Source organism: Calypte anna, chromosome 11 (assembly GCF_003957555.1).
Source record: "Calypte anna isolate BGI_N300 chromosome 11, bCalAnn1_v1.p, whole genome shotgun sequence".
NCBI lineage: Eukaryota > Metazoa > Chordata > Aves > Apodiformes > Trochilidae > Calypte > Calypte anna.
The window spans coordinates 2689542-2715730 of NC_044257.1; the positions used below are offsets into that span (position 1 = coordinate 2689542).

At 50.4% G+C, this 26189-nt stretch overlaps 2 protein-coding genes across 5 annotated transcripts in view; both read right to left on the reverse strand.

Annotated features, from left to right (window-relative positions):
* Positions 1 to 463: 463 nt before the first annotated feature.
* On the reverse strand, positions 464 to 12894 carry LOC103530634 (cilia- and flagella-associated protein 20). Its single transcript, XM_030457731.1, has 6 exons — positions 12481 to 12894; positions 7073 to 7152; positions 2894 to 3005; positions 2470 to 2658; positions 1415 to 1525; positions 464 to 715 (listed from the first exon to the last, which is right to left on the reverse strand). Exons 1-6 carry the CDS (start codon positions 12877 to 12879, stop codon positions 710 to 712), a joined length of 897 nt encoding a protein of 298 aa, XP_030313591.1. The 5' UTR covers positions 12880 to 12894; the 3' UTR covers positions 464 to 709.
* A 3082-nt stretch (positions 12895 to 15976) lies between these two features.
* The window catches only part of CSNK2A2 (casein kinase 2 alpha 2), a 28974-nt gene continuing 18761 nt past the window's right edge, over positions 15977 to 26189 (reverse strand). The window contains exons 5-12 of one of the 4 annotated variants that reach the window (XM_030457629.1): positions 25963 to 26022; positions 23856 to 23939; positions 22615 to 22725; positions 22302 to 22403; positions 21882 to 21982; positions 21059 to 21207; positions 20764 to 20857; positions 15977 to 17602 (exon numbers count right to left, since the gene is read on the reverse strand). In XM_030457629.1, coding sequence (XP_030313489.1) covers positions 20781 to 20857; positions 21059 to 21207; positions 21882 to 21982; positions 22302 to 22403; positions 22615 to 22725; positions 23856 to 23939; positions 25963 to 26022 — 684 coding nt within the window. In that variant the 3' untranslated portion in view covers positions 15977 to 17602; positions 20764 to 20780. Of the gene's footprint in view, positions 17603 to 19338; positions 20858 to 21058; positions 21208 to 21881; positions 21983 to 22301; positions 22404 to 22614; positions 22726 to 23855; positions 23940 to 25962; positions 26023 to 26189 lie in introns of those variants that run through there. The other 3 variants (XM_008496192.2, XM_030457631.1, XM_030457630.1) reach the window with 3 other exon arrangements.

The following is a 26189-nucleotide window of genomic DNA, read 5'->3' on the forward strand; positions in this document are numbered from 1 at the left end:
GAAGGGGACAGTTTGGCAGCTGGAAGACTATTGTGTGCTTCTTAATATAAGTAGCTGCTAAAGGACTGGGTGAGAGCTGGGGGGAGTTGTTCACTACACAGTGAATAGAGCTGTGCCCCAAGAGGCAGGTAAGACCAACTTGTCACTACTGCAAAAAGAGATTCAAGTAAGAAGGGAAGGAAAACCCACTTCCATGTACTAAAAGTGAACAGCATGAGTTTGTGTCATAGGTAGAGAGGGCCACAAACCTCACAGACTGGAAACACATGCTGTCTTCTCTGTGGCAACTCTGGTATTTTTTTTCCTCTCTCCAGATTGCTATTGTTCACACCTGTGCTCTATCTCACACACTGATGTTGTCAAAGTCAAATTCAGAGGCAAATCCTAATATTAGGGCTCTGAAAGAAATCTCTCAACACTTTCTGAAATGCAAGTCAAAGGATCCATCAGAAGAAGTCAGGAGCAGACTTACGGAATCAAACGTTTAATAATTTTCCAAGAATGCATTTTGCATCCATATTTAGAGCATATATAAAATAAGAGATGGAAAACAAGGAAAGAAAAAAATAAAATTGGTATCTTCAAAAGGGCACACTTAACCTCACTATTCCTGCTGGGAGGAATCCCCTCTTTGGAGGCACTTCACTTCCATGAGCATTTGTTTTCCTTCTGACCCCAAACATTTCCTCCACCTCTTCCCAATGTGGTGTTATTTCTGGACAGAGAGGGAAGAAGAAAGGAGACACTTACTAGTCTTGGCAAACCAAGACTGAGAGGGCTCCAAGCATTCCCCAGACTGCCCTACAGATTGTTACAGGCCAGCAGGCAGGGACAGAACCCTGAACAGAAGTTCTCACCTTTATCACTGCTTTCTACCTCTCACTATGATCAGCACCTAACATCCTCCCTCAGCTCTTTGAATTTTTATCCAGGAATCTTCTCTGCATAGCCTTGCCTGTCTCTTTCCTGCATCACAGCACTACTAGGCAGGTGGCCAGGGAGATCAGAGTGGAGTAAATTTGTGCTTGAGGGACACAAACATCTCTCCTACGAGACACTGGCTGTGGAGCTGCAGCTAGCTCTGAAGAGCAAAGGTGCTGTGCTGAGTCATGGCTCAAAGCTCCAGAGAGGTGCCAGGAGGCTGCCACCTTGCCAGCAGATTGTGGGGAGCAGCTGCACAGCTCACCCTGCTCCTAGATGAGAATGACAACTTCCACATGTTTGGGCAACAAAGCCACTCAGCAAGACACCTGCTCACCCTGGCAACAGCAAGGGTGCTCCCTGGCTGATGGCCAAGGCTGGTAAGAGCTCAGCTACTAGAAAAAACTCTGCATTGTGCAGGTGGCAGGAGGAGAAACGGAACACCAGCCTGGGCCAGCTGCTGTTCCCCCCTCCTGGCCCATAGGTAACTCACCTTGGCCTTGTTCTGGATAGGCAAATACAGCTTGAACTCAGCTGGGAGCTCATCCTCTGAGTAGAGCCGGTCAGAGAAGTAGACCCGTCGGATGCGACAGTTGGCATGGATCTGAGAGTCAAAACAAAGAGTAGGTTCATTTTCTCCATGCTCATTCCACATCCAGCTTTGCTGTGATGCAGCAGCCTGGATTCCTCAGCTCAGCAGCTGGAGAAGAAACCTCACTGCCTTTCACTGGACCTGACAGGGTATCAGAGAAGAAACACTGGCCCATGCCCCCCACTTTGTTTTAGATGCTCTCTCCAGCAATACAAACTGGCTAGGGAGATTTGGTCACAGTCTGGCATCTCTGCAAATTGAGATCCACCTCAGTTAGCAGGATCTTTGCTGTGAACCCACCTCTGCTTCTCCACTGATATCAGCATTTACCAGAGCACTCCCAGCCTCAGTGTGCTGCATTTTCAACACTCACTCCTCAGGGCCAGGAGCTGCAGTAGTCCCATCATATGAAGGAGCAGGCATCCTCAAAATAACACATGCCACTGGACACAGTGAACATGAATTTCCAGCATATGGAACAGGTTTCACATCCTCAACAGGAGCAAATGCTGTGTCAGTTCTGGTCCAAATGGCTCAGTCAAGGCAGGGTCCACAAGCTTGACTGGGTGTATGTACACACCATAACACCCTAGGTCTTTACCAGCCAGGCTCATGTCCAGCCACCATCTGGACATTAAGGCAGCACCTTGCCATTTCCCAGGCCTCCACCCAGCAGGACACATGGAACACAAGGAACATCAGATGCGCTGCAACTCTTACCTCGGATGACAGCCAGCAAGATGGAAATGGAGCCCTTCATCCCAGTTTAGTCCAGTAAACAAGACAAGACCAAGACCTCTGCCACCTCAGTTACCTTCCTGAAACACTCTGGGAAGAGCATACTGGTACAGGAACCATTCAGGACTAAACCCAGATCCAAAAGCCACAGCAAGGCTGTCCCAGCCAGCAGAAGATTGCCAACCATTGCCTGCTGTGGGCAGGATGTGCCTCCTCACCTGAACCCTCAGGGTCTCAATGTAATTTGTCCCATAAGCCCGACGTGTGAAGTCTGACAGGTTGAACTGGATTTGGTTCCAGCCATCATCCAGCCTCAGGGGCATGGTGCAGCTGAAGGGGTTCACCCGAGTTGTGCTCTGGTAGTTACTTGCACGGAAACGCCGGCGTACGTTCTTGTCATCCAGCACCTGGGGCAAGGAAGGAAAGCTGCTGACTCTGGTGTCAGGAACCCCCGAGAGAGCAACTGATCCAGTCTCAGGCTGTACCTGTCTCTTAAGCAGGGCACAGAAGAAGTATTTTTAACATAGGAAAAAAAAACATTTTCAGGAATCACCACAATTTGCCTGAGCTGAGTGATGCCCCCATAGCAGAAACCCCTGAAACATCACAACAGCCGAGAATGCAAAACTGTTTGCTCCTCACCTGCACTTCAAAAGTGAAGTATTTCTTCAGGTTCTTGATGATCATCACTAGGAAAGGTAGCTTGATGCCCAGAGTCTCCTTTGGATCATCAGGACATGTGATGTATGTGGTACTGAGAGGGACAGAAAAATGCTTTAGGATCCCATGTGGTACAAAGCACACGAGCTGAATTCCAATTCACTCCCTTGGACTAACACAGTCTTGGAGAAAGAAAAAGATAATTGTGTCTGTAGGATCTCAGCAACAGACAGAGCTTCCTGTAACAGGAGGAAGGGTTTCACAGGTAGCTGCAGGGAGAATGAGAAAAAAGGCTTCACCTCCTGGGTTTCAAGTCCACTGTCAGCACTGTTTCTAAACCCAACCTCTTCCTACCCTTAGCTGAACCCTGCAGAGCACAGCAGAGGCTCTGTGTGCTCTGTATGGCTGGGAAAACAAAGGTCATGAGTCCTAGAAGTACACGTCACGCCTGGCAAGTTCCGAATCAACACATCTTGGGAGGAAGTGTTGGCTCAGTCTGTCTGCAGAAGAAGAGTCTCCACTGCCCTTTATAAGGAGAGTCCTGCTCTGAATCAGTGGAAGCTTGGAGACTTCTTCCCTGGAGAAGCCTGGAGACTCTGAACCCACTCATGGAGCTGGTGTCTCTCTCCTTGGTTGATGGAGACGAGGTTGCTAAGCAAAGCACCATAAGCAACTCCCCTCATAAATCTCCCTTTGATCTTCCTGCTCTTGGAAGAGCAGCAGTCACGTGGGGAGAGCAGAACGGGCCTAAGGCAATAAAAGACGCAGAATGCTGAGTGCTGCTTTCTCAGCAACTGCCAGCAAATTTCAGCGAAAATGTCAGCCAAATTTCAGCATACCAGGTGGGCTGCATCTATCTAACAGGGGAAAAAGGACTCTAGCCCATAAGTTGGCAGGGCTGATAAGGAGGGCTTTAAACTAGGTTTGAAGGGGGAAGGGGTTGAAACCGGGTTCTCCAGAAAGGAGCCCAAGGGTGGACAGCCCAAGTAAAGAGCCAAATCAGCAGCCCAGCTGAAGTGCATCTACACCAGTGCACACAGCATGGGCAACAAAGAGGAGGAGCTGGGAGCCATCATGCAGCAGGAAAGCTGTGATATAGTCGCTATCACAGAAACGTGGTGGGATGAGTCCCATGACTGGAGTGCTGCCATGGGTGGCTACAGGCTCCTCAGAAGGGACAGGCAGGGTAGGAGAGGTGGAGGGGTAGCTCTGTATGTTAGAGAGTCTCTTGACTCTGTAGAAGTTGAAGTCAGTAACAATAAGGTTGAGTGCCTGTGGATCAGAACCAGGGGGAAGGCTAACAAGGCTGATATTCTGATGGGAGTCTGTTACAGACCACCCAGTCAGGATGATGAGGGTGATGAATTATTCTACAAGCAGTTGGCAGATGTTTCAAAATCGTCATCCCTTGTTCTCATGGGTGACTTTAATCTGCCGGACGTCTGCTGGGAACTCCACACAGCAGAGACTAGGCAGTCTAGGAGATTCCTAGAGTGTATAGAAGATAATTCCTGCTCCAGCTGGTAAATGAGCCTACCAGGGATGGAGCCCCGCCAGACCTCCTGTTCACAAACAGTGAACAAACAGTTCACAGTGGGGCTGGTTAGAGAGGTAGTGGTTGGTGGATGTCTGGGACACAGTGATCACAAAATAATAGAGTTTTCAATACTCAGGGATACAAGGAGGGTCGTCAATAAAACCTCTGCATTGGACTTCCGGAGGACAGATTTTGGCCTATTCAGAAGACTAGTTCAGAGTATACCCTGGGAAACAGCCCTTGAAAACAAAGGGGTCCAGGAGGGATGGATGTACTTCAAGGAGCAAGTTTTGAAAGCACAGGAGCAGCTGTCCCAGTGTGCCGAAAGGCAAGCCAGCAGGGAAGAGACCGGTCTGGCTGAACAGGGAGACTTTGAAAGAAATTACGGTTAAGAAGAGGGCCTACCAATTATGGAAAAAAGGGCTAACTACTCAGGAGGAATTTAGGAATATAGTTAGGTTGTGCAGAAAGAAAATTAGAGAGACAAAGGCGCAACTTGAACTGAATCTCTCCACCTCTGTGAAGGATAACAAAAAGTCCTTCTACAGATATATTAATGACAAAAGGAGGGGCAAGGAAAACATCCATTCTTCACTGGACATGGGCGGGAATATAGTTGTCAAAGATGAAGAAAAGGCCATGGTATTTAACACCTTTTTTGCCTCAGTTTTCAACAGAAAGACAGGTTACCCTGAGGACAGCTGGCTTCTGGAGCTTATAGAAGGTGACAAGAATCTAAGCAGCCCCCCTGTAATCCTGAAGGACACAGTCAGTGACCTACTGAGATGCTTGGATCCCCACAAGTCTATGGGACCGGATGGGATCCATCCAAGGGTGATGAGGGAGCTGGCAGAAAAGCTCACCAAGCCTCTCTCTATCATCTATCGACAGTCCTGGCTCACTGGGGACATCCCAGATGACTGGAAGTTGGCGAATGTCACGCCAGTCCACAAAAAGGGCCGGAAAGAGGACCCAGGAAACTACAGGCCCGTCAGCCTGACCTCAGTGGCTGGCAGGGTCATGGAACAGATCATCCTCAGTGCAATCACACAGCACCTGCAGGATGGGCAAGGGATTAGACCCAGCCAGCATGGGTTTAGGAAGGGCAGGTCATGCCTGACCAACCTGATCTCCTTTTATGATCAGGTGACCCGACTGGTGGATGAGGGGAGGGCTGTGGATGTGGTCTACCTGGACTTCAGCAAGGCCTTTGACACCATCTCCCACAGCATTCTCCTGGAAAAGCTGTCAGCCCACAGCTTGGACAGGGGCACTCTGTGCTGGGTTAGGAACTGGCTGGAGGGCTGGGCCCAGAGAGTGGTGCTGAACTGTGCTGATCCAGTTGGAGGCTGGTCACTAGTGGTGTCCCCCAGGGATCAGTGTTGGGCCCAATTCTGTTAAATATCTTTATTGATGATTTAGATGAGGGGACTGAGTCCATCATCAGCAAATTTGCAGACGACACTAAGCTGGGGGGGAGTGTGGATCAACTGGAAGGCAGGAGGGCTCTGCAGAGGGACCTGGACAGACTGGAGAGTTGGGCTGATTCCAATGGGATGAGGTTCAACAAGGCCAAGTGCCAGGTCCTGCACTTTGGCCACAACAACCCCATGGGGAGCTCCAGGCTGGGGACAGAGTGGTTGGAGAGCAGCCAGACAGAGAGGGACCAGGGAGTTTGGATTGACAGGAAGCTGAAGAGGAGCCAGCAGTGTGCCCAGGTAGCCAAGAAGGCCAATGGCATCCTGGCCTGCATCATGAACAGCGTGGCCAGCAGGTCCAGGGAAGGGATTCTGCCCCTGTGCTCAGCCCTGGTACTGTGTCCAGTTCTGGGCCCCTCAGCTCAGGAAGGATTTCGAGGTCCTGGAGCGGGTCCTAAGGAGGCAACTGGGCTGGTGAAGGGACTCGAGCACAGATCCTATGAGGAGAGACTGAGGGAGCTGGGGGTGTTCAAGCTGGAGAAGAGGAGGCTCAGAGGAGCTCCTCATCACTCTCTCCAACTCCCTGAAAGGAGGCTGGAGCCAGGGGGGGGGGTTGGGCTCTTTTCCCAGGCAACTCTCAGCAAGACAAGAGGGCACGGTCTCAAGTTGTGCCAGGGGAGGTTTAGGTTGGAGATTAGAAATAATTTCTTTACCGAGAGGGTGATCAGACATTGGAATGGGCTGCCCAGGGAAATAGTGGATTCCCCATCCCTGGAGATATTTAAAAAGAGACCGGATGTGGCACTCAGTGCTTTGGGCTGGGAGCTGCAGCAGGAGTGGATCAAGGGTTGGATTTGATGATCTCTGAGGTCCCTTCCAACCCAGACAATTCTATGGTTCCATGATTCTATGATTCACTGACTGGGGACCTAGTACCAAATACAGCTTATTTCTCCAAGTGGTGGAAAAATAATGTGACTTTATTTTTATCTTTTATCCTTCAGCCTAATTGGGGACAAAAGAGACTCTGGCTCTAAAAGCACACCCAAGGAAAGGCACAATACAGTCCCATAGAGGAGTTTCAATGATCTGACCCCAAATTCTTCAATTTACTGACAAAGAGACTGTCAGCTAGGCACTGACATCTTCCACTCTGCTCCAGGGCCAAACCCCCAGGGTACACTAGAGCAAACCACCTTCTCCTACCTGACATTAGTTCCTGCAATCTCCAGTACCAGTGACCGAATGTCGTTGTCCGTGATCCGCTTGATGTAGCCATTGCACACCTGAAAGAAAAGTGGGGCAGACAGCACAGACATTAGTTGAGAGGAAACAAGAGGCCTCCATAGCTCCGTTGAGAGGGTGAAAAAGATCCCAGGAGGACCCATCTATGTTCACTTAGGTCCTCTGGCCCTGCACATCATTGTTCCCAAGGCTTTTTTTCCACTGCCCCAGAGTGCCAGGAAAGGAGTTTGTGGCCCAGCATATTGCAGGGACACTGGGTGCAAGACTTTGAGCTATCAAAATATGCTACAGTGAACACAAATGACTCAAGCCTCATGTTAAAAGGCCCAAATAAACAAACAGAAAAGTGTCACAGCAAGATCAAACTACAGTGGGCAAGCACAGAATCATGATGTGCTCTGCTGAGGGGCATGGGGGGTTGGCTAGTTGGCTGCAGCCAGCTCCACACAGAGCTCAGGGAGGCCAGGGCTGGAACCTGGAGCCAACACAAATTCACTTTTCTCCACAAGCAATATGGCTGAATCCCAGGGTCTGAGGATTTATTTTTTTAATGAAGCAGCTGAATTCCCATCAAATTTATCTCCATTTAAGGAGCACTTTTCCTAATTAAGCCCTCTGCCCTTCCCCAGTGCTGGATCAGCGAATTGCAATTCTCCTTCCAAGCCCAGGAACACATTTCTTTAGCACTTATCACTGCTGCTACTATACAGGATACATTAAGCTTCTAACGGGATGGTTCCAGTCATAAACCACAAAATTATTTACAGAAACAGGAAAGAAACAGATAAGCTCTCAGAGCAGCCCACACTGCCCACCAGCCCAGTTCTACACTAGGCAGCTTCAAGAAACCTCAATCTTGATCATGCAGCTGCTGCTGATAAACACTAGAGTGCAGCCCACCCTGCCACCGGGCTACTCTTAACCGTGCCTCAAGCCTCTACAGATACTTCCAGAAAACAGTAAGCTTGGAGGTCTCCCCTTTGCATCAAACTCCCATAGATTTATAGGTCTCTTCAGGAAAAACCTACCGCATAAAGTCTGGACGAGTTGCCCCCCTTTATGGTTGCTTTTTTTTTTTTTTTTTTTTCCCAGTAGCAGAGAAAATGGGTACATGTGCTTTAAACCAACTAGTCAGCAGTGTTTCTATCTGCAACCAGGTCCCTTTCCTTAGCCTGTGAAGGCTTTCCTTCCCCAGATTACAGTACAATGAAGAGAAGCAACTCTTTTTCCTCAGCATTGCCAGAAACAGGATGAAAGACAGCAGAAAAGAGAGGAGACAAGTACAAACCAGGGCCAGGCTGTGGCAGAGCCTTTCCTCCCAGTCCCCCCTAGTTCAGTGTCAATTTCTGCAAGCTCAACGAATACCCAGCTGTAAGGAGATTGTGACCAGGTCACACAGATGCCACCAGGGCTCCTGCTCAGCCCCTTGGTTCACTTCAGAGAAAGCTCCCTGCCAAAATCCAAGCTCACCTCCTGTCTGCCTTGGGGACCCTGTCATGATAGAGGAAACGTCTTGATCCCAGCCAGAGAAGCCCTTCCCTTCCTTCCCTTCCACCCCTGCTCTGGGGGGTTCTTCCCAATGGGTTCGCACTGACCAAGAGGCAACTGCCAGCTCTGTACCACCCTCCCTTGGCAACCCTTCCAAACCCACCAACACCGGGGCTCCAGGTCTGCCTAAAGGTTTCAGTGGCAACTGCAGCAGAGCATGGCTACAAAATTGAAAATGTCCAGCCAGCAACAGGGCAGAGGGACTGGCCTGCTGAGCTTGCAGTGGCAGCTCAGCAAAAGCTTTTCCCTACCTCTCAGAAGTGCAGAAAGAGAAGTTTTCAGAAAAATTTGGAAATCTAAACAAAGCACTGCACACTTCGACTTGGCCAATATTTTCTAGCCACCTTAATTCTAAGAAGGTGGATTTTTGAAGCTGGAAAAAAGGGTAGTAGCCCTCTTAGAAAAGAGAAATGTTTCAAATGCCCAGTATCCTCTGAATTAGGATAACTGAGAAGTTAGTTACCTGCTGTCTAAAGACAAACCAAAAAAGTTTTTGCAGATGCCAGCTTCAGATCTAGCAGGGCTTGGAGGAAGCAGCAGCTTCACAGACAGTGGTCTCTGAACATACATATTTCTTGAGGCTGGAGGAAGAGCAGGAAGGGCCAATTCTCCCCCAGGTCCAGCTGCCCAACCACTGGCAGCTGGACAGAATGCCAGAGTCCTAGGCCAGCCTCAGGAGGTTTCATTCCCACAGCACTGCTGGCCACCCCAGCTTTAGGTGATGGTGTTGTGTCAGCAGCACAACAGCCTGTGCCATCATCCAGACTATTTAGGCATGGGTATGGCCTTGTCTTGGGACAGGCAGCCCTTCCCAAAGCCAGTGGTGGGTCCACAACAGGCACCAGACCCACCCCCCAGGAAGGGAGAGAGGGCAGAACAAGAGGCAAAAGCAGGAAGAACCTGGCACTGCTGTAGAGCCTGCTACACACAGCTTTGGAGCAGAGGAGCGAGCAGCACAGACAGCTGTATTCAAGGGGCAGAGATCTGGCACAAGGACACTGTGCGACAGAACTAAAGAGTCCAAGAAAAGCTGCAAGAGAGGACCTCACAGTAGTATTTGCACAAATTTCACTTTCAGATGGGCACTGAATGCCAGCTGACCTTGTATTCTCCTAACAGCATTTGCAATGCCTAATGATATTCTGTGTTGATACATCAGCAGAAGGAACATGGAGAAGCTGACAAGAGGATGGACAGGTTTGACAAGTTTCATAGACCCTTTTCCCATTTGCTCTGCAGAAAAGTGTCAGTGAGTCCCCTGGAGACTGGCCAGTGCATTTCCACATGTCAGCGAGGAAGACTATGGTGGCAGGCTGCTGCAGGAATAAACTGAGGACTCTGAACAACAAAGAGCTGGAAGGCAAACAGAAGACACCTTGCAAACAGGTCTCAAAACCAGCACGTCCAGCTCTGGAAGACAGGAGATGAGCACAGCCCTGCAGTTACTTGGTCTCCACAGACAAGGCTAAAGGAGGAACCTCTGCCTGCAGATACGGTGGGACAGTCACCAGGGTCTTCCCAAGGCCTGGACACTTCAGACCTGCCAGAGTCCCCCGGGACAGGATGTTGGTAACAAGCACAGATCGGCCTTGGCAGGGTTTGCTGCCAAGTCCTGTCCAGAGGTTACCCCAGCCCCTGAGAAAGGGGAGAAGGAAATGACTGTATCCTGCTGTTTAGAAGGTGGTTGCACATACTCACAACAAGGAAAAGCTTCCAGGGCCCCATCTCTACACCTGTAGCAGGTGAAGGGGCCTCTACTTCACACTGGCTCCACCATCACAAGCAGCACATCCTACAACAGCTGAACAAGAAACTTTTACCCATGTCACAAAAGCTTGAGATTCCCCAAGATCTAACAAAAAAAAGTCACTGCCCAACAACACTTTTTGCAAAGAGAAGAGAGTCCCTGTTAGGACAGCTATGAATCCACTTCTCAAGGCATACAGTGAGGACACAGAAAAACACCACAGCTCTCGGTTCCAGTTCTCAGCAAAACTACAGGAGTATTTCATGCACGCCTGAAGAAAGCAGAAGTCACTTATTGCAGAGTTTTCATTGCTTCCCTCCTTCCAAAAACCCCAGCCCTAACCCTCCCCTGTGGCGATGCCAGAGCTGGAACATTCCTGGGATGTCAACAGGTCAGTATTTTCTGAGCAGGGGAGATGACACCAACACACGGTGGAGCGAAGACCCGAGGGACTCCTCTTTCTCAGCTCCCTGGCCGTGAGATGCCCCAAGTACTGCCTCCTGATGCCTCCTCCTGCTGCAAACACGCTGAGGGTGTTGATCAGCAATGCCAAAGCTGTTACAAACCCAGCACCCAAACTCCTTTAAATGGAAAGGGAAGATGAAAGAGTGAGCCATGCTGATATCCACAGGCAAAGAGGTCAGAAAACCACTCTGGTTTCATGCTGCACCTTTGTTAGCAGAGCAAACCTCCCAACAAGCTTTCCCAAGCTGACTCCTCTTCCTGAGGACAATCAGACATCCGAGTAAGGAGGAGCATCCACACACAGCTCGGCTGCTCACACAGATGCAAGGCTGCTCATGCCGGGCAGCGCCAGAGGAGTCCAGCCACACGCCAGCCCTATGGCAGGTGATGGGAACAGCCTGCACAGACAGGAAAAGCAGAAATAACTTTTCATCAGTCTTTCCTAGCCAGTCCAGCAATTACTGCACCCATGGGGACCGCTGCATACATACACCCTGAGAGCAGAGTTCCTTTGGGTCACCCCATGAGCCGCGGGATCGCAACAGTATCACCCTGTGTAAGACAATAAGCATCGGAAGGGACCTCAGGTCTCCAGTTCAACCTCCACCTCCCAGGAGGCTAAGCCCAGACTCCCTGTAGCTTCCCTTTCTACGCATGCTACATCCCTTCGTCTAAGAGGCTTTAATGTGTCTCATCCTCACACCATTCAAATCAACTGCTGATCCTTTAAAAAGTCATGAATATTTGTGCCAAAGCCCCAACAAGTGCACACACACCGACAGGCAACACAAGGCAAGCCAGTCCTTTGCAGAGCTACACGGGGGCCCCACTGATGCCAAACAGGACGGCCTGCACTGCCCATCCCCTGTCTTGTTTGTTTGTAAATGCTCACACAAGCCCGCTGCGGTCTAACACCGATGCTGCCTGCTGACTGCCCCCAAGGCTTTGATTCCTGCTGCAACCACAAGAAATCAGGTTAGGTTCAAGCACGTAGTGGCATACTGTCCCTAGACCCTCAGAGGCGGGAGCCTGTTCCCAGCACCTTTTGCAGAAGCCCTTGCAGGCAGCAATACAGCCATGGACAGCGGGAGGCCACAGGTCCAGACACCTACAGGCTCCCAAAGGGTTCCCTGGTGCGAGGCACCCGGCAACCTCAGCAGAACCGTGCTGGAAACACACAGGAAGGAAAAACAAACATTCCCGACTCCTCGGACTCCAAAAAGCCACCACCGCCTGCCGTGACATGCTTTTAGCAGTACCAAACACAGGTCACAGGCCCCAACCAGTGACATCCAGCGGCACTGGGGAAGTCGCCGCCGAACTGGCAAGGCCCGGGCGGTTTTCTCCTCCGCCTTTCCAGCCTTTGATGTGTGTCGGGGCCTCTTGAAGGGCTGCACCTCCCAGCACGGCGCTGGCCTGCTCCTGGGCCTTCGGGTAACCCCCGGGCTATGGGTGGCTCAGGCCAAGAGCAGCCCCACGGGTGCCCGAAGCAGCCCGGCCGCGGCTCCGCGGCTCCTCTCCTCTCCTCTCGCCACGCCAGGACGGCAGCGGCCCGGCGCAGCCCCGCCAGTCTGAGGCGAGTGGCTACGCTGCTCACCCGCCCCCTCACCTTTTTGTCCCAGATCTGGAGCGGCTTGCTGCCGATGCTGTACAGCACGGAGAGGAACCCACTCTGGAACGTGTTTTTGAACATGCCGGGGCCGCAGCGGCCGGGCCGGGCGCCGCTCTCCCGCCGGGGCCGGGGCCGCCGCTCTGCTCTGGGGTACGAAGGATCCCGCGGTTCCCTCAGCCCCACCGTCCCGCACTTCCGGGTCCCGCCGCCGCCGCCGCCGCCGCCGCCGCCACTAGGGAGCCGCTCTCCACGCTTCCCGCGCCCCCCTCCCGGCTGCCGCCGGAACCGCTTCTGGACGCCGCTCCGGGGCGGGTGTTGTGGGAGTGCGCGCTGCCATGGCAACGGCGGGGGGCGGGGACAGGACCCTGGCCCGGACCCCGGCCTGCTGGTAACCATACAACCAGAGAGCCATAGGACCGGCCCGCCGGGACCTCGGGCCGTCCAGCGGCGTCGGCCACGACCCTGCCCGAGGGCTGGGGCGCGTCTCGGTACAGCTTTGCGCGCCTCGGCCGGGCTCTGCCTGTCCTGGCCCCGCTTAGCCCGCCTCTGCTATCCCCGGTACTCCCCGGCCCGGCCCGGCTCGGCTCTGCCCTGCCTGCCCGTCTTCCCACTTCCTTCGGCGCAATGCGCTGCTGAAGCCGAGGCCGTTGGAGGCGCAGGCTCGCGCCTGTCGCGCTGTGGCCGTGACATGGCTGCAATATGGCTGTGACACAGCCTGACCGCATCCACCGGACACTTGGTGCTCAGCCAGGAACATCTGTAAAATGTCCCAGTGCCCCCACTGCAGTTCACCTGACAAATAGTCAGTCTTTGGTTTGGTTTCTCATGTCATGCTGGGCTCATGGCTCATTTCTCAGTTTCTTCCCAGAGGCCTCGGTTTCTCTCAATGTTGGTTTTACAAAACAGAACATCCAAACAGTGTTTGCCCCTTTTTGTTGCTCCCATGAGCCCCAGACTTGCTCTCCAGCCCTGAGCTTTGCTTGCTGCTGCAGGAGACATCCATCCACCCATCCATCCATCCATCCATCCATTCCATTCCAGTGCTGTTGGGAGCAGCTGGGGTGCATAAGCAGTCCCACCCACCCATTAAGAGATCCTGCCAGACTATTCATGCCATTAAATAAAAATTAATAATAAGAGAAATAATAATAAGAAAAATAATAATTTTGTCAAATGCAGCTTTGTAGAATTAAAGTACAGGTAAAGCAGGTCCCAGAGATGATTCTACAGGACCAGTTAAGTCAAGAGGTGACACTGCTTGAAGGACAAGGTATCTGCATCACTTGAATTGAAGCTGGAGTGCTACGCTTGTGACCATCATCTGCATTATGATATTTCGACTCATGGGGGGATGGGATTGGATGGTTGAAATGACATTTGAGTGTATTAATAATTGGCTTTCTGAGTATTTCTCCTCATTTTCCTTCTGTCTGCTATCTTCATCCTTTCCCTCTGTCTGCAATGTAAAGATCACCTCAATGAGTGAAGAATATAGCATCTTTGAGACATGAGGTGGTGTAAGGGACCGCATGGAGGAACTCCCTCCATGGGACCCTCTTAGGCTGCTCTTCAGGCAGTATGTGCCAAGTCACCTTTGCAACCCCCCCTCTATCCAAATCCTCATTAGCATTTCCAAAGGGATTGCTGGAGAGGAAGGAGACAGATAGGGTCTCCATATGACTTAGGGTCTGATAGAAATAAGGATTAGAGAGCAAAGTGGGTGGAGGTCTGCTCCAGCTGTTCAATCTGACACGTCTCAGCCATGCTTACTAAGTGACACAGGGCTATAATATGATGTGCCCACCAATGGGTAGGCTTGGGGAGTTTCATCAGCATCAACCAGTGGCTGGCTCAATGCTTGGATCCAGGACTGGTGATTTTCTCTCGCTGTCTCTTACCCTGTTTCCTCTTCTGTCTCTGAATTAAATGGAACACATCCAACCTCCTGCTGATAACGGGCAACTGACTAACTTGTGCTAATGACAGCTCTCCTCTTCCTGGGGAGGAAAGCTAAAAAAAAAAGAATTTCCACTCTCCTTGGGCCAACTAACGAGCAGTGAGTAATTTGCCTGGAATAGCAGGAATTCAGAGGCATATAAGCAATACTGATGTTCCCATTTTGTTGTTTTCCTTCACCGACCCACCACCCTGCTTTGGGCCCTGTCCAGAGTTGCAATACCATCAGAACAAGAAACCTTTGCCAGACACCTTTGGACATGTGGTGGTGACTTTCTCAAACTCCCTCATTCTTTTCTTTGTTTCTAATTTTCTTACTCTTTTCTCTCCCATCTCTCTCTCTCTCTCTCTCTTCTTTGTGTCTTTTCCTTTCTCTCTCTCTCTTTTTACCTCCCTGCAATGTATTTGCCATATATTCACAGTTATATCACTTCGCTCTCGTTATTTGTCAAATAGAAGCCTGTGCTTGCACCTGACGCTTGGTGGTTGGACTTTGTTCTCGCAGATCCAAAAATTCTAAGTTACTTTGAACCATAACAGTTGGTATAGTTGGCAGGATAAGAGCCTGCAGACTGTAACAACTTCCACTAAAGCATTTCCTGCCCTTTAGATTTCCCAGAAATCCAGTGCCTTGAGAGGAATGAGATCATCAGGAAGCTCCTCAAACATTGCTCCTCTGCAGTTTGACATTGCTGGGTGCAATTTCTAGAGTAAAATGTAGCCATCCTCCCCCCTGTCACCAAGTCTGTGCTTGCCCTGGAGCACACAGTCCAGGTCCACAACCCAGGAAATCCTAACCTGGACTGCTGCCTTCTGGGCTTAAGCCCTTGCTAATGAGCAGATGTCTTGGGAGTGCTGCATGGCCCAGTGGGCCAGCTCAAAGGACAATGCTTGGACCAGTGAAACCAGACTGAATTAATTCAGCACCTTTGTGAGCCAAAAGCCTTCCCTGCACAGCAAAACCAAGCTCAAAGCAATTACTTCTGTGAGGAAGGTGAGAGCCTGGGATTTGTCTCGATGACTGCAGTCACCTGGATATTCCTATAGGAGCAGGACTGGATGAAGCTGTAATGAGGAAACCAAGGGAATTGGACAGGAGACACATGGTCACCACATGCAAGGTGTAAAACTGGCTTTGCAGAGAGCCTAGATAAATGCTTTGCACCTTGTGCTTGCCAAACTCAAGCAGTGCAGGGGGGGGCGGGAAGCTGCATGGGGCCAGAAGGGATCAGGGGTCTAAACATCAGTGAGCACAGAAGGAGGCACTGCCTGTGGGTACTGGAGCCCTTCTGCAGAGAAAGTCAAGGAAGCAGGACACTCTGCCTTGGTGGGACCACCACTCAATGGATATTGCCGTGGAGCACTGGTCAAGAATAAACAAAACCTTTTTGACACTGGACAAACGGGACACAAAACCAGGCCCCAAAGAGTTTATTTCTGACAAGCAACACTTAAAAATAGTCATTAAGAGCATCCTTTAGAGACAAGCTATTTGAGTTGGAGAGGACCTGGGCTGCAGCAGGTAGGAACAGGGAGCGTGACCCAACAGTGTCAGGAGAGAGATGGATTGAATAGTGGCACCCTGGATGTACTACTAGCATGCTTGGATCTCAGTTCGCTGTGTTTGAAGCACTGCTGCTGTGCAACTCGTGGACCATGGCATGGGTTCTTCCCTGCAAGACAAGCTCTCAGCACTGGCTAGGTCTACACCAGCCAAAAAAGTACTGCTGAATTAAGGTACCAGAGATCAGCACAATCCAGGATACAACAGAGCCATTGTTACACTGTGCCTTGGAAATGGACCTTGTCTCATGGGTGGCTTCAACTTCCCTGGTGTACACGTTTACATCTGGTCCTGTGCTGGCACATCTCCAGGTGTGACATATGATGATGGTGTTGGCAAATTTCCATCTGTCCCACGCATAGGCTTTATGAAAAGACTGTCTCCCACATTTCCCCTATGGCGACTGCCCAGGGCTGTGTGAAAGCAGGAGCACATGATTCTGTGCCTGCAAGAACAACAGCTTGCGCTCCCCCAACTCCTGGCCACAGGGCTCTTCCCAGTTAAGAGCTTTGTCTCACAGGTACCCTTAGTCTGGGAAGCTTCAGTACAGGGGAAAACTATGGAAAAACCTGTGGGCAGTGACAGATGGGTCAAAGGAAGAGAAATAACCATGTGCACTTGGACAGAGTCCAGATGAAGGTTTTTAGACCAGAGTTTTAAGTGGTCTGTTAACATCCATGACCAAAGCACAGCCGAGACAACCAGCAGCATGGCAGACATGCTCTCTCAAGAGCTGCCAGTGAAGCACCATGTCTGTAGGGGAACTCCTGCCATGCAGAGGCCAACAGGCAGGAGCTAAAAGCTCAAGGCATTGCAGCAATGGTGTTGGGGAGGAGGAGAGCCAAGAAAGAGACAGCATCTCCTGGGGTACGGAGACAGAGCCATGCCCAAGCCCCATGGGCTGAGGAAAGCAAGTACTGGCTTTAGCACCCAGCAGGGACTGCTAGAAGAGCACAGAGGCTTAAGGACACCACAAAAGGTGGCAAGTAGCTCCTTTGCCTCTGGCTGTGGTGATTTTATACTAGTCCCACCTGGGCTCTTCTGGCCCAGCCTGTCCTATCAGGGCCCAAGGAACAGCTCATATTGCCAGGAACAGCATCCTCCAGGATCGTGGTGTGGGTGCTTCTGCCCTATCACTCTCTCCCCACTGAATACTCCTTCTCATATGCTTCTTTTAAGACTTTTATTCAACAATATAGAATTATTTTAATTATAATATAGAACTGCCCATCATGATACTACACGCCTTGTCACTCCTGTGGCTTGGCAGAGAAAAGCACAAGTTGGCTAACCATGGTCTGTCAGAGGTTGGGGGGATCAGCCAGAACAGATAAAGGAACAACTAACCAGCAACTGCTTTGCACACCCTTCACATTTCCATGCTTTCTGGGTCAGGAAGAGCTCAACAAGGAACCAAAGGCAGAGGAACCTTTAACACTTGAAGGGAAGGGCTGTCATTAAGAGGTGAGTGCCATCCAGCCTGGCATGCTGCCCCACTCTTGGCCCTACCCACGCTGCGCAGTCTACCCGCCGTGCTGACAGGACGTTTGATTTGGTTCTCATTCTGCTTATGGAAAATTGGGAGCAACAGCATCAGACCTGAGGAGAGACAGGAGGAGGGAAGTGAGTGTCACAGGGCTCTTCCAGCTGGACACAGTGATCCTTCAGGCACAGATGACAAGGATATGGCTGGGCAAGCTGTCCCACATCCTGCCACCCCATTCCCAGCCAGGCCCAGCACACCTTCAATGCCCTTCTGGACGTGGGGACAGTGGGGGACCCTTAGCCTGCTTTGGAAGGGATGGAGAGGTGAGAGGGAAAGGCAGGGCCAAGCAAGGCAAGGGACAGACACAGTCCAGTAAAGCAGCACTTTCTCTCTCCAACCTGTACTACATCTCCCTCTACTGCTGTCAGCATCTCCTGCAGCCCTGCTGAAGATTCCTGTCATGCCACAGCACACTTGGAAGAGGCAACAAGAAGTAGGGGAAGGTGCTTACTGCATCCCTCTCCTACCTATCCCTCAATGGTCACTGCAGTTCTGGTTTTTAGCCTCCTTCTTTCCTAAGGACAAAACACTGTCTTCTCCACGAAGAAGTCCTCCCTACAGGCAGGATGACACTTTGCTAAGGTCCAGAAAAGCTTCCAACTCCAAGTGCTAGAAGGGCTGATAGGTTCAGAGAGGAACTGGCCAAACCTGCAGCCATGTGTCCACACTTCCCAGGGATCAAAAGACTCTACACCCTCCTCATTTCCAGGCTGTTTGCTGTGCTGAGTTTCCTGCTAGGGTGAATCTCTCACAGATCATCCTACCCTAGAGCTGGGATAGGGATGTGGGGAGATACAGGGCAGGTTGTTGTGTTACTATAGCCAGGGAAGACCGTTTACCCATCTCACTCACTGGGAAGACCATCTCTTCCTCTGCTTGAGAGTACCAGGAAAGAATTTCTGACTTGGGAGTGCAGAATTTGTATTTCCTGAAGCATCACCCTGAAATTCCATCATCAGATTTGGACACCATTTATTGCTCACATACAACAATCAGTGTTTTTCACCAATACAAATTCCCATGCATCCACTCCAGAAGTTAGGAACAGAGTTGGAAAATGGGCAAGTTTCCCCCATAGCAACTTGGATAGACCATGATAAACATCCACTCCTGCCTCCTCTCAGTGGAACAACTAATTTTTAAAATCAATTCTAAAAGTGAAAGCTCCAATCATCTCTGCTGGTATTAGCACAGCCTAAGAGCAGAAGAGACCCCCTCAGCCTCTCAGACCAGGCAGCTAGAAGGTAGGTTGGGCAGCTAGAAGGACAAAGGGCTGGAAACAATCACCAAACCTTTCAGCAGCATCTGCAGGAGGGCCAGTGCTAGTGAGGGCCCTGTGGCACAACAGCAGCAACACAGGCAGCTCCTCAGCTTGGACACTGAGCTCATGCACTGGTCACATCCCAGAGTATGGGGAAAGAAGAGATACTACTGGCTCAGTACATCTTCAGAGAAAGTCATCTACCCAGGCTGAGAGGATGGGGTGGACTCACACTGAGAACTGCCAGCCTCCAACCACACATTGGTGGCCTCTTGCCTGACCAACCATGTAACACAGCCTGAGGACACTGTCTGGGACGTGGGCTGTCTAAGCCTAATTTACTGCCACGCTGCACCCAAAACTCTGCACTTCCTCTGCCAGTATCTGCCCCAGTGAAGCTCTTTGGGCTGACAATGTTAATAACTGAAACCAAGGACTAACAGATTCCAAAATAATCGGACAAGAGAGAGATTGGAAGAGCCAACCTGACTTCCTTCAGGGTATTCCATAGATTTGAGACAGCAGACATTCAGACGTATAGATATTTATTGGTTTCAGTGAATTATACAAATGGATTGACCTGCTATCGATGCCAATAGAACTTTATTGGAACATGGAATGTAAACAGATGTTTCAAATAGAAACATTGCAACCTTATAAAAAATTAACTATTTCGACAATGCCGCAGAAGGAAATTCTGTGTTTAGGTGCTGGTAGGAAAACACTATCTCCAGCTTCTAGGTTTGAGTATCACCAGAACCACTTGATGAAGTTACACACAGAACAAAAGGAGGCAACTGTGAATCGTGGGGCTATAAAGCCATCGAGGGATCTGATGAAAGAACCCGTAAGACGAACCCCCCCACCCTCCGCAACAGGATAGGCACCCCAGAATTCAACAAATTTCTGGCTTTGTTAAACCCTAAATGGGATCCCAAGTCCTGGATCAGTAGCTGCACAGCTTCCTCCCCAACAGACCCCACCACTGTTTGCTGATCCTTCCCCCTTCCCATACTCTCCTCCCTGGCCTCCACTCCTCCCCTGTCCTGCAGTGTGGACTTGAACCACTCCAGAGCTGTGATCTGGCGCAAGTCTGCGTCTGGCATGAATTCTCATGGGAGCCACGTTGTGAGGTACGTGGTTGCACACCTATCACAACAAGTCTTGCAACACTTGACTTTCCTGAGCTCAGTGGGTAAGTCTAGATAGTCCCTCCCTGCTCCTGCCCCAAGAACAGCCCTCACATTCACCAGTTCCCAAAGCAGGTCAATTGAGTTTCTTCTCAGAGTGAGCCTTTGTCAAACACACCTGGAGCGGGGATCTCACCTCTCCCCAGCAACTCAGATCAGTATCTTTGTTTTAATGCTCCAAACCAACCCTGAGATGCTGCTGGGTTTATGGGATGCTTTTTGTTGAAACCCTACCCCCCCCACACACCCGTGGCATTCACAATTGAAACTGGAATTCAAGGGCCAAATTCAAGCCCAGAGTGAGCAGTAATATTTGGACCTCAAAACAGAGTTGCACCTGCTGACCCCCAGCCTGAATTTGGTTCATCCAGAGTCTACAAGTCAGAAAGGCATGTTTAGAAAGAGGCATGATAAGGGCTGATGGTGGAACGATCAATTTATCCCCACCAGCATGGTGGGGAAGGCTAGACTGAGAAGGAAGAGAAGGATCCATAGAGATATGAACCATAATCACTTGTGTTGAGCCCTGGGGATATCACTACATGTTTAGCTCTTGCAAGACCATTTGCCCAGGGCTTTGGTACCACAGGGTTAGAGTTACATTAACCACAACCACCAGAAAGGAACTGAGGTTTATGACCCCCCCAAGGTTAGATTTTTGCCAAGTAAAAAGGGAAGGGGAAGAAGGGGGAGGTTCCTTGGTTCTTTTCCCTTCACTGTGTGACCAAAGGTTTTGCTTTTATTTGTAAACATCTTGAATTACCCGTCGTTTTCCAGTCTTCATCGTGCTGTCGTCAGGCCACTGGAAAGCACAGCATTTTCTGAGCTGGGCTGAGACTGCTCCTTCACCACTGGATCTGCAGAGGACACAGACCAGGCAGGAAGGGAAAACTGCATTTAATAAAGCAGAAACTCTACCCTGGCAAACCCTTCTACAGAAATTGCCCTCAAAACCCACAGAGCTGCTAAGGCTTTTGCAGAGTGGGAAGCTGAAATCTGTCCCCCCAGCTCAAGACCCCTCTCCATCCCAGCTGGCCCCAGCTTCTCCACAGACTCACAGAAATAGGGGTGCTCCATTGCCTCCTTGGCAGTCAGCCTCTGTTGATGGTCATATCGCAGGAGCTTATCCAGGAGGTCGAGCACTTCAGGACTGACCAGGTGTCTGTTCTCACTGTGGATGAAGTTCTCCCAGCGCTTCCGAGAATGTCTGCAAAAGGACCAGTTCTGATCAGCACAGCAGTACCAAAGGTCCCAGGGGACTCACCTCCCCCTGTCCACTTCTGAGATGAGATGGCTGTGACAGAGACTGCCTACAGCTCTTTGTTGCACAAGTTACTTCTTGGCAAGCCCTTGCCAAAGGGGGAAAACTATCTTCTTCAGGTACACAACTGTGTGGCTGTCCCCTAGGCTTGGGAAAAGCACAATATTGCACATTCCCTTCTGTCTACAGGGACTAGAGAACAGCATGCAGCGGGCAGGGTGATGTCCTGGGGACTGTTAAGTGCTCCGGCCTGACAAACAGCCTCACAAAAGCTGTCCTGGCTATTCCATCCACTTCTGATCATTTTCAGAAACCTCTGCTGGGAGATTTTGAGCCCCTTAGCCCACACAGCTCTGGTGTCTACATCTCCACTTTTAGGGCATCAACAAACTGGAGAAGGAAGAAAGAAGGGATGGCTTGTGGATCATGGGAGAGGCAAAAGGAAAGAGCATGCATCTCAGTGACCTCTTGACATGACATGAACAGCCAGATGGGAGGCCTGCAATCAGCACTGTAACTCAAGAGTATGTCTCTTCTGAGTCCTTCAAGGGAATAGATATCTGTTTATGTCCCTCTCTGTGTTACAAGGAAAAAAGGCAGCATTTCACTTCTCTACTTACTGGCCCAGGATATCATTGAAGTGTGGGTCCAGTTCTATGTGGTATTTCTTGAGATACCCATACAGCTCATCTGTGCCCAGGACCTTAGCGATGCGAACCAGCTGGAATAAGAGGCATGTTGAGAGAGAAGAAGGGCAGGCCACCATTCTTTCACAGAGGCAGAGCTATCCAAATCTAAGAGCTCTCCTTCTGGAATCATCCCAGATGGAAGGAATATCTCCCTTGAAACCTGTGTTTGCAACGTGTGCAGAACACAAGAATTCTGTGCTTCACAAGGCAGTGGAGAATAATCCCAAATGGCTTAACTAAGCACACAGCACACACCCTCACAGCTTGGTGGTCCAATCCCCAGAAGCCCCCCCACTATACAGGCAGAGATGAGGTAATGACATGAAATATGCTAGGTAGCAAAGTCTTTACTTGGTCATAATTGTCTTGGCCATGGAAGAAGGGCTCCTTTCGAAAGATCATGCTTGCCAGCATACAGCCTAAACTCCACATGTCTAAGCTGTAGTCATACATCTGAGGGGGGAAAAGGAGAAGCTGTCAGAAAAGGCACACTTACCACAGCCCATTTCCCCAACTGAACATGCAACCTCCATCATTCCATTTCGTAGCCACCTTCTTTCCAACCCAGGCAATGCCCTGGCAGGCAAAACCAGATAACCCAAAGGTGGCCAAAGTGCAACCACAACTGTTATGAGTGGCTAGCAAAGAGAAAGCGAACACTTACCTGGTAGTCCACAAGGAGCTCTGGTCCTTTGAAGTACCTAGAGGCCACACGGACATTGTATTCCTGAGCTGGGTGGTAGAATTCAGCCAGACCCCAGTCTATGAGCCGCAGCTGAACATGTGATAGAGAGACACAGAGTCAGGAGCCTCATACTGAGCTGGTCACCTGATGCCAAACCTCAATCTTGTGTTGCAGGTGTAGAGCCTGGGATGTAGGGAGGCGCTCTGAGGACAGGAGATGCTCCAAGCAGTGCTCTGGTCAGGCTCTTCCTTTCTCTCTCATCAGCTGGTGGGGTAAAGCCCACCTCAGAGAGCTCCTCTGCCTCCTGGGTCCAAGCACTCTGTTACTGCTGGGCAGATGGCTCGTCACCAGCACCACCAGCAACAGGCCATGGCATACTAAGGAACAGCCAAAAGCCAGCTCCTTATTCTGCTGTTTTGAGGGGCTCGGATGAAGGCAGAATTGATTTTAACTGAGAGCTAAGAGCAGGAAGCAATGTAGGAGGGGAGGGGAGCCTGCCACATCCTGCCAGGTAGACTATGTCTTCTGCAGCCTCAGAGATGGATGAGCTACCATGTTACTGAAGAACAGCAGGTCTAGTAAGAAATTTCACTCTCCTTTATAAACCTTACCTTCCCTTGCCTCTACAGTCACTATTAATTGACCAGGAAGAATCTGTGGACCAGCAACTAACTCACTGCTGCAAATCTCAAGACCCTGGGGAGAAAGGTCCACACAGTACGCAACAAGGTTCGAGTATGGGGTAGGGAAGCTCTTTGTGCTGCCCACTTCTGCAGTAGCAAGCTGGGTACAGACATTTCCTGTGACCTAAGAGCACAACCCAGAAGGGAGGAAGGCACTGCAAGACAAGCAGGCTGTACTACAGAAAGAGCTTATGTCTTCTAGGTAAAAATATCCACATGCATTTCAGACAAGGCCACCCTCTTCTGTCCAGGGCCTCTGCACCCTACTGACATTCCTCTCCCAGGGAAGATTAATGGCCCAGACCTGCACCTGTGGCCAAAGAAGACCAGCATGGCTGGCTTGGGGGAAGAGAAACTTCCAAGCCATGGACTCCTCAGTGGGACTTGGGCCACCACCTGACACAGGCATCAGTGGAGGGGAGTTGGGAAATGAAGGTTTAAAGGGGTAAGAACACTACCCAGGGTAGGGGTACAGAGACACTGAAGTTGCAAGTTTCCCTGGATAAACCCTGCCTGTAAGCTCTAATGCCACAGTACCTTTTTCTGTTGGTGGTCTATCATGACGTTGTGGGGTTTGACGTCTCTGTGCATGATCCCCATGCTGTGACAGTAATCCAGGGCCTGACAGACACATGCACATACATTAGACACGATGGTAACCCCAAGCACAACATTAACTATATAATAAAGAGTTCCTGGGCAGGAGCAAGAGTGCCCTGTTCACAAGGAAGTGCTGCAACCCTGGCACGACAAACTGGCATTTTCAGCTTGTGATGAAGTGTCAAGCTGGCAACAAGACTGCATTCATCTTGTGTCCTGCTTCAGTCACAGGTCCTGGAACCATGTTCCCTGCACTGTCATTGAAGAACATGATGCAGACAGATATCCCACGCAGTGACAACCCCAACGCTCCCACCTGCATAGCCTTATGGCCACAGTCTCTTTCTCGAAAGGGGAAAATTCTTACACAGTAACATTTTACAGCCTTCCAGTGCAGCTTTCCCCCAGTGTTCCAAAACACAAGCTGGAAAGTCACCTCTGCCCTCCTGACTGAAGCCAAACCTACCCTTACAAAAGGCAAGCAATAGCACATGAAGGAGAGAGATGCTGCTCAAAGCTTGGAGGCAGGAGCTCTAATAAGTGTGACCTTGCACAACTTAGTCTGACCCCACCCTGCAGCTGCTCCCTAGGGAAAGGGGGTTAGAATGTTGCTTTCTCATCTCCAAGGGGGAATGAGATTCATCCATCAACAGCTATCAGGTGCTCTGAGATTCCCCACAACATGGACAGAGGGTACAATCTGCAGTCATTCAATACCCAAGACATCAATACCAGAGCAGTAGCACTGTCCTTGAGCTGCTGACACAGCAAGAAGCACAGGAGGCAACAGGATACATCACAGCAAGGCCTCAGGGAACATCACTGCAATGGCACTTCATGTTGCAACCAACAGGAGTCACAGCAAAAAGTGGTCTTGGTATGGGAGATCTGTAACACGTTGGTCAAGCTGCTTACAGGGGTGAAGCTGTTCTAATGTCTTGCTTGTCCCAAGGCTGGATCATCTATACCTCATCACCCCTCACCCTAATTCTGAGATGCTTCAGAGGAGGAAGGTCTTTTCACTGCAGACAGGTGCTCAGAAGAAAGCCTCCCTCTAGCTCACTGGATCTATTTCAGGAAGTATGCACTCACCAAGTCTGGGAGCACCAAGGTACTCTCCCCACCCCATCGCACTCCTTTCCAGAGACAAAGTGCCAGCCCATGAGTCCAAGGCCCTGCTAGGACTGGACACAGCCAAGCCGCTGCTCCAGCAGGTCAGCACAGATCAGTTAAGCCTGTAAGCTCTTCCTAAAGCCCTGCTGCCTTTGTGTCCTGCCCCCAGAGAGGCAGTGCTGCACATCTCACAGATCTGTCATCTGCCTCCTTGAGCACTCCCATGGGGAGGTGCAAGATAGGCTGGTTAAGGAGAGGTATTTAGGGCATTCCCTGCCCTTTATCAGAGGGGAAAGGAAAACTTTGCCTGGAAGGTCTCAAAGGGAATTATCAGTGTTATATCAACATGTAGTAGCCAGCATAACCCAAAGCTTCGTTTCCCAAAACCACGTTCATGGGGTTCTGTGACCACAGATAGCTATTTGTACTTAAAGTGTCCTAGAGCTTCTGCCCAGGGGCACAAGGGTTTAAGACCAAGTGGGCATAAGGACTGCAGCATGAAAAGCCTGGAGCTGGCAACCCCTCTCTTTTCTCTCTCTAGCATGATGGAGTCCCCAGTTCCCCAGTCCTGTAAACACCTCTCTGTGCTTGTAACGGCTCTGGCTGGGAGTTATTTTCCTCGTAGCAGCCAAATGGTGCTAGAAACACTGGGAGACCAAGCATGGCCCTGCCTGGCCCCTAACAATCACAAATGCTTCACAGGAAAAGACCAGATCCCAGAGATTCTTTGGAAGTGAACAGTGTGGCTTAAACACCACAGAAACAAAACAGGTAACCAGATCTCTTCTCAAACCTTCCCTGGTTGTGATAAATGGATTCTGCATTGAACACAAGAGAAACAACCACTTAGTAGCACTGCTCCATGAGTCTCATTACTGCTTTCTTCATTCCTGGTCTCCACATCCAGATTGCCATATGCAATGTCACTCACCTTCAGCAGCTCATACATATAAAACCGAATATCAAAGTCTGTCAGGATCTGGTACAGTTGCTGAAAGAGATTTGGGGAGGGAGAGGAAAAAAAAAGAGAGAGAGAGAGAAAAAATAAATACTCCAGATCTAGATTAGTTCCATTCCTGCGCCCCAATGGCTTTCCAATCTCTGACCCCATTCCAGATCCCCTCTGACTACTGCCACTCCCAAGGGCTGTCCTGCTCT

Excerpts from the sequence above, each read along its gene's own strand:
- LOC103530634 (XM_030457731.1), bottom strand. The coding sequence starts at position 12,879 with ATGGTTACCAGCAGGCCGGGGTCCGGGCCAGGGTCCTGTCCCCGCCCC. Across the intron at positions 3,006-7,072 it reads ATTGCAGGAACTAATGTCAG|TACCACATACATCACATGTC; the intron begins GTAGGAGAAGGT and ends TGTCCCTCTCAG. Across the intron at positions 2,659-2,893 it reads ACTTCACTTTTGAAGTGCAG|GTGCTGGATGACAAGAACGT; the intron begins GTGAGGAGCAAA and ends TCCTTGCCCCAG.